This window comes from Hyperolius riggenbachi, chromosome 3 (genome assembly GCF_040937935.1).
Source record: "Hyperolius riggenbachi isolate aHypRig1 chromosome 3, aHypRig1.pri, whole genome shotgun sequence".
Classification (NCBI taxonomy): domain Eukaryota; kingdom Metazoa; phylum Chordata; class Amphibia; order Anura; family Hyperoliidae; genus Hyperolius; species Hyperolius riggenbachi.
Window position 1 is genome coordinate 235,920,116 of NC_090648.1, and position 13,039 is coordinate 235,933,154.

The following is a 13,039-nucleotide window of genomic DNA, read 5'->3' on the forward strand; positions in this document are numbered from 1 at the left end:
CAGAGTGTCAACTTCAGTGACATACTTCCTGTCTATTAGGGGGCGCATCACTGAGCGGTGCGCGGAACTATGCGAATCACCATCAGCGCGGTCTGCTGCAGGGTTTGAGAAATGGGACATGGTACGGTGCTAGTTTAATGCCTTGGGCTCTCATGCCACAGGGCAATTGCGCCACACCATTGGCTTGACTCACTAAACCGTGATAACTCTTATCACGGCCATTTTCGTTCACGTTTGCGCGCGATCGTGAATTTTCTCGGAAAAATGCGTCCGTTTTCGTGCACAAATTCGCGATTGCGCAAAAACGCAGGTGAAAATTGCCATGATATGAGTTATCACGATTTAGAGAATCACGCACCATGTGTGAAAGTAGCCTTAAAGGAGAGAAGTATAGCAGCCACCATATGCCTCTCACTTCTGGTTCCCTTTAGGCCCCTTTTACACTGGCGCATTGCGTTACCCTTTAGTGTTCTCCCCAGAAATTTTTTCCTGCTGGGTGGCATGAAAAAGTAGCTGGGGAAGTAGACAAGACAAGACAAATAACATTTATATCGCGCTTTTCTCCTGGCGGACTCAAAGCGCCAGAGCAGCAGCCACTAGGGCGCGCTCTATAGGCAGTAGCAGTGTTAGGGAGACTTGCCTAAGGTCTCCTACTGAATAGGTGCTGGCTTACTGAACAGGCAGAGCCGAGATTCGATCCCTGGTCTCCTGTATCAGAGGCAGAGCCCTTAACCATTACACCATCCACCATCCAGTAAGGGCCCTTTTCCACTAGGAATCGCAACCTACAATTTCCACTACCCGTGATTGTGTCATGTAGCTGCCAGGAATGAAGCACAAACGCCCGATGATTGTGATTTGGGGGAAAAAATGCACACTACTGGGAAATGAGCACCGCAATTTACAGGTTGTCTTGGTGCTCATGGAGATTAGCATAGCGGCTGTGATCTGCTTTCTGAAGCGGATCGCAGCTAATGGAAAAGGGCCCTAAGGTCCTGCTGGGTGGTAAGGGAGGGTCACACCGAAGTGGCAAATTTAGTTGTGGAGTTTGGGCTGAAAGCTGTGATTAGTGGCTACAGCAGGACATTTGGACTTGTTAGATGCCCAAGATAAAAAAAAAATATTGTCTGCACGTAGTGGGCGCAAGGGAAAAAAAAACAAATGGAGGCACCAGAAAAAATTACTATGAGCACATGGATGCATGGGTACCTGGTGTTTGCTCCGTTTCTGCCCGGTCAGCACACAGGTATAGGCCGGACAAGTAAACGGCAGCTTCCCCAGGCTGAAGTGATGCAGCGCACACAAGCTGCAGCTTTTCCCGGGGCTCTCAAAGCGTTTAATGTCTGAGGGTCCTATGACTGCTAGGGGAGCAAGGTGTGCAGGGAGAGGAGGCTGGCTCCGTGTGCAGCTATTAATGTCTCCCCGGGACAGACGCAGGGAGACAGCTGCTGCAGGAAGAGATGCAGGGCCGCATGCAACAGCTTTCCCGGAGCTCTGAAAGTGCTTGCTGCTGAGAGGGGAGCCCAGTGTGCAGGGAGAGGCGGCTGGCTCCTTGTGCAGCTACAGTGATGTGAAAAACTATTTGCCCCCTTCCTGATTTCTTATTCTTTTGCATGTTTGTCACACTTAAATGTTTCTGCTCATCAAAAACCGTTAACTATTAGTCAAAGATAACATAATTGAACACAAAATGCAGTTTTAAATGATGGTTTTTATTATTTAGTGAGAAAAAAAAACTCCAAATCTACATGGCCCTGTGTGAGAAAGTGATTGCCCCCCTTGTTAAAAAATAACTGAACTGTAGTTTATCACTCCTGAGTTCAATTTCTGTAGTCACCCCCAGGCCTGATTACTACCACACCTGTTTCAATCAATAAATCAATTAAATAGGAGCTATCTGACACAGAGAAGTAGACCGAAAGCACCTCAAAAGCTAGACATCATGCCAAGATCCAAAGAAATTCAGGAACAATTGAGAACAAGAGTAATTGAGATCTATCAGTCTGGTAAAGGTTATAAAGCCATTTCTAAAGCTTTGGGACTCCAGCGAACCACAGTGAGAGCCATTATCCACAAATGGCAAAAACATGGAACAGTGATTAACCTTCCCAGGAGTGGCCGGCCAACCAAAATTACCCCAAGAGCGCAGAGAAAACTCATCCGAGAGGCCACAAAAGACCCCAGGACAACATCTAAAGAACTGCAGGCCTCACTTGCTTCAATTAAGGTCAGTGTTCACGACTCAACCATAAGAAAGAGACTGGGCAAAAACGGCCTGCATGGCAGATATCCAAGGCGCAAACCACTTTTAAGCAAAAAGAACATTAAGGCTCGTCTCAATTTTGCAAAAAAAATCTCAATGATTGCCAAGATTTTTGGGAAAATATTTTGTGGACTGACGAGACAAAAGTCGAACTTTTTGGAAGGTGCGTGTCCCGTTACATCTGGCGTAGAAGTAACACAGCATTTCAGCAAAAGTACATCATACTAACAGTAAAATATAGTGGTAGTGTGATGGTCTGGGGTTGTTTTGCTACTTCAGGACCTGGAAGGCTTGCTGTGATAGATGGAACCATGAATTCTACTGTCTACCAAAATATCCTGAAGGAGAATGTCCGGCCATCTGTTGGTCAACTCAAGCTGAAGCGATCTTGGGTGCTGCAGCAGGACAATGACCCAAAACACACCAGCAAATGCACCTCTGAATGGCTGAAGAAAAACAAAATGAAGACTTTGAAGTGTCCTAGTCAAAGTCCTGACCTGAATCATATTGAGATGTTGTGGCATGAACATAAAAAGACTGTTCATGCTAGAAAACCCTCAAATAAAGCTGAATTACAACAATTCTGCAAAGATGAGTGGGCCAAAATTCCTCCAGAGCACTGTAAAAGACTCGTTGCAAGTTATCGCAAACGCTTGATTGCAGTTATTGCTGCTAAGGGTGGCCCAACCAGTTATTTCAGGGGGCAATTTCTTTTTCACACAGCTCCATGTAGGTTTTGAGGTTGTTTTTTTTTGTTTTGTTTGTTTTTTCTCACTAAATAATAAAAACCATCATTTAAAACTGCATTTTGTGTTCAATTATGTTATCTTTGACTAATAGTTAACGGTTTTTGATGAGCAGAAACATTTAAGTGTGACAAACATGCAAAAGAATAAGAAATCAGGAAGGGGGCAAATAGTTTTTCATATCACTGTATTATCTCCTTGGGACAGACAAGGGGAGATGCAGTTCTCTTCATATAAGATGCAGCAATTCTGCTGTGGATGGGGGCTAATCGCCAGCCGGGCAGCTGCCACTTTTACCCAGGCAGAGCGCCTGGCTTTTAGGCTCCGAAGAGAACACTGACCTTTTTTTGCCGCAGGGTAACGCTATGCCATTGAAAGTCTATGGGGCATTTCATACCTGATGCGATGTGCTGGAAGTGCCCGATTTGCCACAAGAGCAAGTTGACGGGCAACATGTGGCGGACGGAATTTGTGTAAGTCTGTAGTGACACAGTTTTTTTTTTTTTTTTTTCTTTCTTTCTTTTTTTATTGTTAGCAGTTGCATTGAGGCACGCATGTGGGTAAGCGTAATTTTTTCTTCAATATTTCCCGCTTTTTTTCTCACTCAATTCCCGTTTGGCCTGCAGCCAGAAAGATTAACGCTATAATCCCTGAAGGCCATTTTTAGTGGTGCGATATGCTCACCACACCGCAGCGATCTCAACACTGGTTTCCAGTGTGAAACCAGACTTAGGGTCAGGACTTTGCCATTCCAGAGCATTTACTTTATTCCTCTACCTTTTACCCGGTAGAACAGCATAGGCGTTTGGGATCGTTGTCTGCTGCATGACCTACTGTCGTCTTTGAGATGTAGTTCATTGCAGACCATAGACAGATTTTCCTTTTACAATTCTCTGGTATAGGTATGTATGAACATACTTGTTTTATAGCTATAGTTCTGTTTATTGAAGCTTCTGAGCTCAGTCCTTTTTTTTTCCTCTTCACTTGTTGATTTGCATTATGTTCTAATTCCTAAGCATTGCATGCTTATTACGTAATGCATGAGACCGTGTTGTGATTATTCTTTCAGATGGTCTTTTCAGTCAGTACATCAGCCAACAAGAATATAAGCCACAATGGAATCAGATAATTCCCAAGAGCAGTAAAGGTATTTTTCCCATTTGTGTACTGTTGCCCTGTGTTAGTTTCTGTATTTATCTTTTTATGTGTAAATGCTTCATGTTAGGCTGTTGGATGTTGTAATTTGTAACCTGCATTTCTACTTATGTATATTATTCAAAGCCTATAATAAAAAGAGCTTATGTGTGTGAAAATGTACTAGCATCATCTGACAGGAGTGTGAAAAGTTTTTAATGATGCAAGTAATCGTTTTCTTGCAAGGGATTGTCTGACTGCAATGTATGCACTTGTCCTCCAGATGTCCTTACATGTGATGACCATAATAACAAACTCCACCTTTCCTCTAAACTAGCATTTGTGTGCTCATTTTGATAGAGGTGAAGTGACGATACTCTAACTGATGTCATTAGGATTTACATTCTTACTCAAATGTTTAGTGTATTCTAGTTTAACAGTCATATAAAATGTCATTGCTATGTACTAAAGTATGGATGTAGGAATTACACTCACTGGTCTACCCAATACTAGGGTGGGGTGTGCAGTCCTTGTTCCAGGTACCACAGGAAATTCAATAGTGGAAGCAATTGAACACCACCTCTGGAGTTGTTTTGCCCAGTTAGGCTTCTTTGCAGAAGGTGCCAGCCTGAAACGGCAGACTGTTGCTGCATTACAGTTCATTTAAATGTAGGAAATCGATAAACTAAAGTAACTCCAGAGGTGGTGTAGGCTGCTACGTTGCTATGTACTACTTGTATTATTTTTTTTAGACTGAGAAATTTTTCCTCAAAGTAAACTTTCATACGTTAAAGTAATGTCATTAAAGGGAACCTAAACTGAGTAGGATATGGATTTTTCCTTTTAAAATAATACCAGTTGCCTAGCTCTCCTGCCAATCCTGTGTCTCTAATACTTTTAGCCACAGCCCCTGAACATGCATGCAGATCAGGTGCTCTGAAGTCAGACTGAATTAGCTGCATGCTTGTTTCATGTGTGTGATTCAGCCACTACTGCAGCCAAAGACATCAGCAGGACTGCCAAGCAACTGGTATTGTTTTTAAATGTCCCTCTCAGTTAAGGTTCCCTTTAAGATATGGTCTGCTATTATGGAACTGTTTAGATTCGCCAACTTATTATTATTATTATTATTTATTTATTTTTGTAGGGGATGGTGAAGACAGCAGGCCAGGAATGAGGGGAGGACATCAGATGGTCATTGATGTACAATCTGGTAAATACATTTGGACTAGCAGAAGTGACAATTTTGTAAGGAATTTTTCGGAATTATAAATGACTGATTTCTGCAATTTTAGTGAAGAATTCTGCGACATTATGATTACCAGAGGCGTCTGGAATACCTGACCCTATTCAAAGTTAACTATTTTTCAAGGAGTTCATTACAAGGACCTAGGGGAATGAGGGCAATGGACAAAAGTCTTTGAACACTATTTAGGTCTCAAAAGAAATGTCCATTGTTGTAAAGCTGATATTTGGCTCTTTTGCTGAAATAGTTCGCAGACTCCTGCTTTAACCTGTATGATGACTGCATACTTTGTGGATAACTGTATGTTTTGAAGGATACCTCTACAAAAGCATAAATGTTGACTTGGCGAATGTAATGCTTTAACTTATGTAGGAGATTCAGCTAATTACCAGTATAGATGTGGGCAGCAATTAAATTGGTGTCTTCTAAGATGTAGACATCCTCATGCCCATGACAGAACAGAAAGTATAAAGTGGAGTATTATATACACCACATCCTTGCTTAGCATAGATACTAAATATGTTTTGTTTTTAGCCACATAGAGGCCCATAAATTACAAATTTTGCAATTCTGTTTTTTTTCCACTGCCACCGACGTATAATTGTGCTACACATTACTAATCACACATCTTTTTGTGTGGAATAGATTTGATACTTTTTAAAGGGATTCTTAAGTGAAAAGTAATGTGGCAAGTTACTTACCTGAGGCTTCTTCCACCCACCTGAAGTCCCCCTGATTCCTTGCACAGATTCCAGGCTGGTCTGTTCCTCCCCTCCAGCCTCCACCCCCCGGCTTTGGCAAGTTGCCAACCATTGCGCATATGTGGCTCAGGCCGCTCGCCTCCACAATCATGCTCCTGTAGTCGGGACTGTACTGTGCATGCGCAGTAGTTTATTTTCACTTCCTGCACAAGCTCAGAATGCTCCTGGGCACGGGAGCATGATGGAAGAAGCATTTGGCACTGCCCCACGCACTCAGCCTTCGGAGAGGAACATCGGATTAACTGAGCCACGCGGAATGACGGCAAGGGACCAGGACTACAGTACTTAAAGCGGATCCGAGATGAAAAACTAACTATAACAAGTAACTTGTCTATATATCTTATCTAAAGCAGAGGTCCCCAACCTGGGGGCCGCGGCCCCCTGGGGGTCCGTGGGCAGATTTCTGGGGGGCCGTGGCGGATCTGGCCTTTCTCCCTCTCCCCCCAGCGGCCGCCGTTCCTGATACCTTATGAGCGGGCGGCCGCTTTCTTCCTTAAATTCCCCATAGCCCCTCTCCTCTTTGAAGCATCTCGTATTACAGCAGCGCTTGCTGTGCGCATGCTGTAAGGAGGGAAGGAGGCGGGCAGCGTTCCCATGGTAACAGCGATCGCCGCTACAGGAAGCCGCTGCCCTATTTCCTACCCTTCCTTACAGCAGCCGCGCGGGAAGCGCTGCTGTAATACGAGGTGCTGCAAGAGGAGAGGCGCTATGGGGGATTCAAGGAAGCGACCGCCCGCTCGTAAGGTAACAGGAGCGGCGGCCACGGGGGGCTGTGCGGGGGAGAGGAGAGGCTACACTGGGCCAACTGTACTGGCGACACTGGGGCAGCGATACTGGGCTAACTATACTTGCTATTCTGGGCTAACTATACTTGCTATTCTGGGCTAACTATACTTGCTATACTGGGATAACTATACTTGCTATACTGGGCTAACTATACTTGCTATTCTGGGCTAACTATACTTGCTATTCTGGGCTAACTATACTTGCTATACTGTGGTAACTGTACTAGCTATACTGGGGTAATTATACTTGCTATACTAGGCTAACTGTACTTGCTATACTGGGCTGACTGTACTTGCTATACTGTGGTAACTGTACTAGCTATACTGGGGTAACTATACGTGCTATACTAGGCTAACTGTACTTGCTATACTGGGGTAGCTATACTTGCTATACTAGTCTAACTGTACTTGCTATACTGGGGTAACTACTGGCTATACTGGGGTAGCTATACTTGCTATACTAGGCTAACTATACTTGCTATACTGTGGTAACTGTACTAGCTATACTGGGGTAATTATAGTTGCTATACTAGGCTAACTGTACTTGCTATACTGGGCTGACTGTACTTGCTATACTGGGGTAACTGTACTTGCTATACTGGGGTAACTGTACTTGCAATACTGTGGTAACTGTACTTGCTATACTAGTCTAACTGTACTTGCTATACTGGGGTAACTACTGGCTATACTGGGGTAGCTATACTTGCTATACTAGGCTAACTGTACTTGCTATAGTGTGGTAACTGTACTTGCTATACTGGGCTAACTGTACTTGCTATACTGTGGTAACTGTACTTGCTATACTGTGGTAACTGTACTTGCTATACTAGGCTAACTGTACTTGCTATACTGGGGTAACTACTGGCTATACTGGGGTAGCTATACTTGCTATACTAGGCTAACTGTACTTGCTATACTGTGGTAACTGTACTAGCTATACTGGGGTAATTATACTTGCTATACTAGGCTAACTGTACTTGCTATACTAGGCTAACTGTACTTGCTATACTGGGGTAACTATACTTGCTATACTAGGCTAACTGTACTTGCTATAGTGTGGTAACTGTACTTGCTATACTGGGCTAACTGTACTTGCTATACTGTGGAAACTGCCGCCAACACTAGCCACACCCACTCACCCCCCCCCGCCCCCAGGGGGGCCCCGGAGAAAATTTTGGTCGGGATAGTGGACCCCGGGCTCAAAAAGGTTGGGGACCCCTGATCTAAAGTACAGGTAATTTACACAGAAAATCTAGCTGCAAACAGATTTAATAGAATATGATTGATTATTACTGTGATACAATGGCACCAGCCATGTTGTTTGTAAACATTACACAGAGGCAGGCTTATCTGCATCTTGAGCAAGAAAAACAACCTAATTCCCCCCGCCTCCCCTCTGCCTCTGAAATCTCTGGCTAGTAATACCTCCCCCATCTCCTGCCCAGATTGAGCTCCCATGAGCCCTTGCTGCTGTCTGAAGGTGCCAAGGCTCTCTGAAAACCTGTGGGCGTGGCTTCTTTAGTTTATAGGGAATTTGAGTATTAAAACAAAAAAGTATTTGGCTTGAGGAATGCCCTATCAACAATAGGAAAGGAACACAATTATGCAATGAGTAAAGGTTCATCTCGGATCCACTTTAAGGGAAGAGGAAGAAGATTCAGGTAAGTAACTGGCCACATTACTTTTCACACATCCAGTGTTTTAGCCAAACTGTGTTTTTCATTGCAAATAAACTTAAACCACACCTAAATTGAGAGGGATATGGAGGCTGGCATTTCCTTTCAGACAATGCAAATTGCCTGGCTGTCCTGCTGATCCTCTGCCTCCATTACCTATAGCCATAGATCCTGACCAAGCATGCAGATCAGAGCTTAGCTAAGAAGATGGCCCAGATCAAGGATTCTGAGGGCCCGTATCCACTTATACGGAGCGAATCGCCGCAGTAAAAATTTGCATGCGGATGCGAATTTCCCATGCGGTTGCATGCGAATTTTCATGCTAATTCGCATAGATGACGCTGTATGCGAATTTAACCATGGCAGTGCCGGTGTGCTTTTCCATTGATTTCCATGCGAATCCGCATGAAAATTCGCATACCAAAGCCGCAGGCGACTTCCCTATTAAATACATTAGCGGCGATTCGCATGCATTCCACACGCAGGCGAATTCTGAGGGCTCTGCCGTGCTGTGAAATCCTGCACAGAAAAACGCTCAGGAAAACTGACAAGTGGAATCAGACCCATTCACTTGTATTGGCTGTGCGAATCTGCATGCAGGAAACACATGCAGATTTGCGATAGTGGAAACGGGCCCTGATGGATCACTTTGAGCAGCTGCTCTGTGTCTGCTGCAGTTTTCCTTGCAGTAGTGTTTGCAGATCTGCCCCATCTGAAGGGCCCGTTTCCACTATAGCATTGCGGAATCGCCGGCGAATCACCGCAGGCAAATCGCATGCGGGTGCGATTCCGCATGCGTTTTTTGCCGCGATATCGCATGCGATTTCGCATAGGTTAGGGTGATGCGATTTTAACCATGTCACTGCCTGTGTGAATTAACATGGGTACCTATGCGAAATCGCATGCAAATTCGCGGCAAAAAACGCATGCGATTTCCCTATTAAATACATTGCGTGCGATTCGCCTGCATTCCACACGCAGGCGAATTCTGAGGGCCCTAGCGTGCAGATTTTTTCTGCACAGAAAAACGTTCAGGAAAACGGACAAGTGGAAACAGTCCCATCCACTTGTACTGGCGCATGCGAATTCGTGATAGTGGAAACGGGCCCGAAGTATTTTGAAAGCTACATTTGCGTTCATCAGTGGTGTTAATAGACCTGCAGTCTCTTTTTTTATAGAATACCTGTTTTTGTTGACAGAGATGGTGTATTTGTTTGGTGGCTGGGATGGAACGCAGGATCTAGCAGACTTCTGGGCATACAGTGTCAGAGAGAATCAGTGGATATGTATATCTAGAGATACAGAGAAAGAGGTAAGCAATCTTACTGTATGAAAACTGTAAGCTCTTTAACATCAACTTTACAGACAACGTTATACACAATTCTGCTTTGAATTTTAAAAGCGATCCATCCTTCAAGAACCGCTTTCTTCTAGAGTCTGGATTAAAACTGATCCTTTGCCAACACATATGGCTCTGTCTTTAAGCATTGGTTATTTAATGCTCTATTTTCAAGCAGTGGGTAGTGTGTGAGAGCAGAAATAGTAGCCACTGATGTGACCTCTAGTCACTGGCTGACTCCTCAGAGATGTCCAGCACCAACCTGTTGGCAACGTCAAGGTTAGCCTTCCAGCCCTGTTTACCTGAGTTTGAGTGGGTTTGCCTACCAGAGCTGTACTGATAAGTTGATTGTCTCCTCCACACCCCAGTTCCCTTTCCACCTCAAGGTGGCTCAAGACTGTGAAAGGAACATAAAATTAACCAATTCATAACTATGAAGGCAACAAGAAATTACTACCACTTATTAACATAGGAGTTCTTCACTGTAGGTCTGGTTAACATGTGGCATATCTCACCACAGAAAGTATTTACCTACTTAACGGTAACCCCGAGTCAGGCTCGGGACAAATCTGTAGCTCAGAGTGGTAACCCTGAGTTGGATCCATGGAAATTGTCTAATGTGCAGGGCTGCCACAGATCTATCTAGCAGTATGATTTTTAGGGTCTAAAAGCTTGTGAAAAAAATTGCTTTTAAACAATAAAATCTGGAAGTACACACACACGCACACGCTTTCCATACACTAGAGAACACTCACAGCTTTAATTACTAGATAAAGGGTGGCGATGCTTTCATTTTATTGATTTTTATAGTGCCACAGAAGATGCTGGTGCTGTATAAATCGATAATAATAATTTGCTTGGTGAGAACATGTTACCTGTGTAGCGTTTTGTTCCTCTGGATTAGAGAACAGTGAAGCTGAATTGGAACTTGATAGACTTGTGTTTTGTTTTTTTTTGTTTTTTTCCATTGATGAATGTCTATGCTGCATAAGTGACACTTTTTCTTGTTTCAGAATGGCCCTAGTGCCAGATCTTGTCACAAGATGTGCATCGATACTCAGCGGAGGCAGATCTATACTCTGGGCAGGTACTTAGATTCTTCTGTAAGAAACAGCAAGTCTCTGAAAAGTGACTTCTATCGGTATGACATTGACACTAACACCTGGACATTACTGAGTGAAGATACATCAGCTGATGGTGGGCCAAAACTTGTGTTTGATCACCAGGTAGGCATGTGTTATGTGAAATTGAGTTTTAATAAGAAATAGATGGGTTTGACATCATGAATAATGGCTTTATTTGTAACTTAGACATTTTTTTTTTTGTAGTATTTTGTAGCGTGATTTTGTCTTACTGAATTTTTAGATGTGCATGGATTCAGAGAAGCACATGATCTACACATTTGGAGGCCGAATACTGACCTGTACTGGTAATGTAGATGACAGCCGGGCCAGTGAGCCCCAATTCAGTGGACTTTTTGCATTTGATTGTCGGACTCAGGTGTGGAAATTGCTCAGAGAAGACTCTTGTAACGCTGGACCTGAAGATATACAATCAAGGATTGGGCACTGCATGCTTTTCCACTCTGTAAGCAAATCCTACATTTGTGTTACGGGGTACTAATCTTCCTCCCCCCCCCCCCCCCCAAAAAAAAAAAAAATTACAAGAAGTAAGAATGAGATGGGTGGCGTTATGGCGTGTACAAAAAATGCAGGGGAATTTTTCATACATTTTAATGCCATTAAGGGTTTCTGGTGACTTTGTCAGACAGGGTAAATAAACTCTATACTAGGATGTAACATCTGGGGTTAAAAGTGTGTTTTTTCTTTAAAGGAAACCTGAGATGCCATAAAAAAAAAAGATTTAAAACTTACCCGGGGCTTCTTCCAGCCCTATAAGCACTGCTGAGTCCCTCACTGTCCTCCCACGTGCGTCCATTCAGCTGCAATCTGCCCCGGTAACTGGCTAAGCTGTGTCAGACGGGGACTTCTGTGCATGCGCAGAAGACCCCGACTGAGCCAGTTACCGGGGCTGATTGCGGCTGAACGGAGGCGCGCGGGAGGACGGTGAGGGACTCGGCAGTGCTTAGCCCCGGGTAAGTATCTAATCTTTCTTTTATAGCATCTCTGGTACACTTTAAATTGTGAATTATTTTCAAATGTCCTTTTTTTTTTTCCCTCAATCTTTTCATGTAACTTTTTTTTTTTTTTTTTTTTCTTTCTCCCCTGCTAGAAAAATCGCTGCTTGTATGTTTTTGGTGGACAGAGATCGAAAACCTACTTGAATGACTTTTTTAGCTATGATGTTGATAGTGACCATGTGGAAATTATCTCAGATGGCACAAAGAAAGATTCTGGCATGGGTAAATGAAATTTTCACTGTACTTGTACTTAAACTTGGCTTTCTCCCAAGAAATGTGAAATTCCACTCTTACTAAAGATTTTCTATAAACATCTTTCACTGGTGCATAAATGCTTTTGCAGTGTAATATTAAAAATGTATTCTCCATTGCAATTTGTATCCAGCTACGAATATCCAACACTGCCAGTAAGCACTTACTGCATACATATATATATGCTTACCGGCATTGTTGGATATTAGTAGCTGGATACAAATTTAAATGGAAAATACATTTTATATACCACACACCCCACCACACACACACACACACAACACTCCCCACCACACACACAACACAACACACACACACACACACACACACCACACACACACACACCACACACACACCACACACACACCACACACACACCACACCACACACACACCACACACACACCACACACACACCACACACACACCACACACACACCACACACACACCACACACACACACACACCACACACACACACACACCACACACACACACACACCACACACACACACACACACACACACACACACACACACACACACACACACACACACACACACACACACACTTTTTATTTTTTAGCTTGGAATCTGTACTTTGTGTTAGTCGATGACATGTATAATGATTGTATGCTCAGAAAGAACCATTAAACCCAGCAACATGTGAGGCTGAACTGATGGGATTGACAGTTTCTTA

The 13,039-nt window shown here is 43.6% G+C and overlaps 1 protein-coding gene across 2 annotated transcripts in view; it reads left to right on the plus strand.

Moving 5' to 3' along the window:
- Window positions 1-13,039, plus strand: part of MKLN1 (muskelin 1) — a 92,025-nt gene that overhangs the window by 49,366 nt on the left and 29,620 nt on the right. For both annotated transcript variants that reach the window (XM_068276015.1, XM_068276014.1), the window contains exons 7-12: window positions 4,079-4,156; window positions 5,291-5,356; window positions 9,811-9,923; window positions 10,964-11,176; window positions 11,316-11,537; window positions 12,183-12,312. In XM_068276015.1, the coding sequence (XP_068132116.1) occupies window positions 4,079-4,156; window positions 5,291-5,356; window positions 9,811-9,923; window positions 10,964-11,176; window positions 11,316-11,537; window positions 12,183-12,312 (822 nt within the window). The remainder of the gene's footprint in view (window positions 1-4,078; window positions 4,157-5,290; window positions 5,357-9,810; window positions 9,924-10,963; window positions 11,177-11,315; window positions 11,538-12,182; window positions 12,313-13,039) is intronic.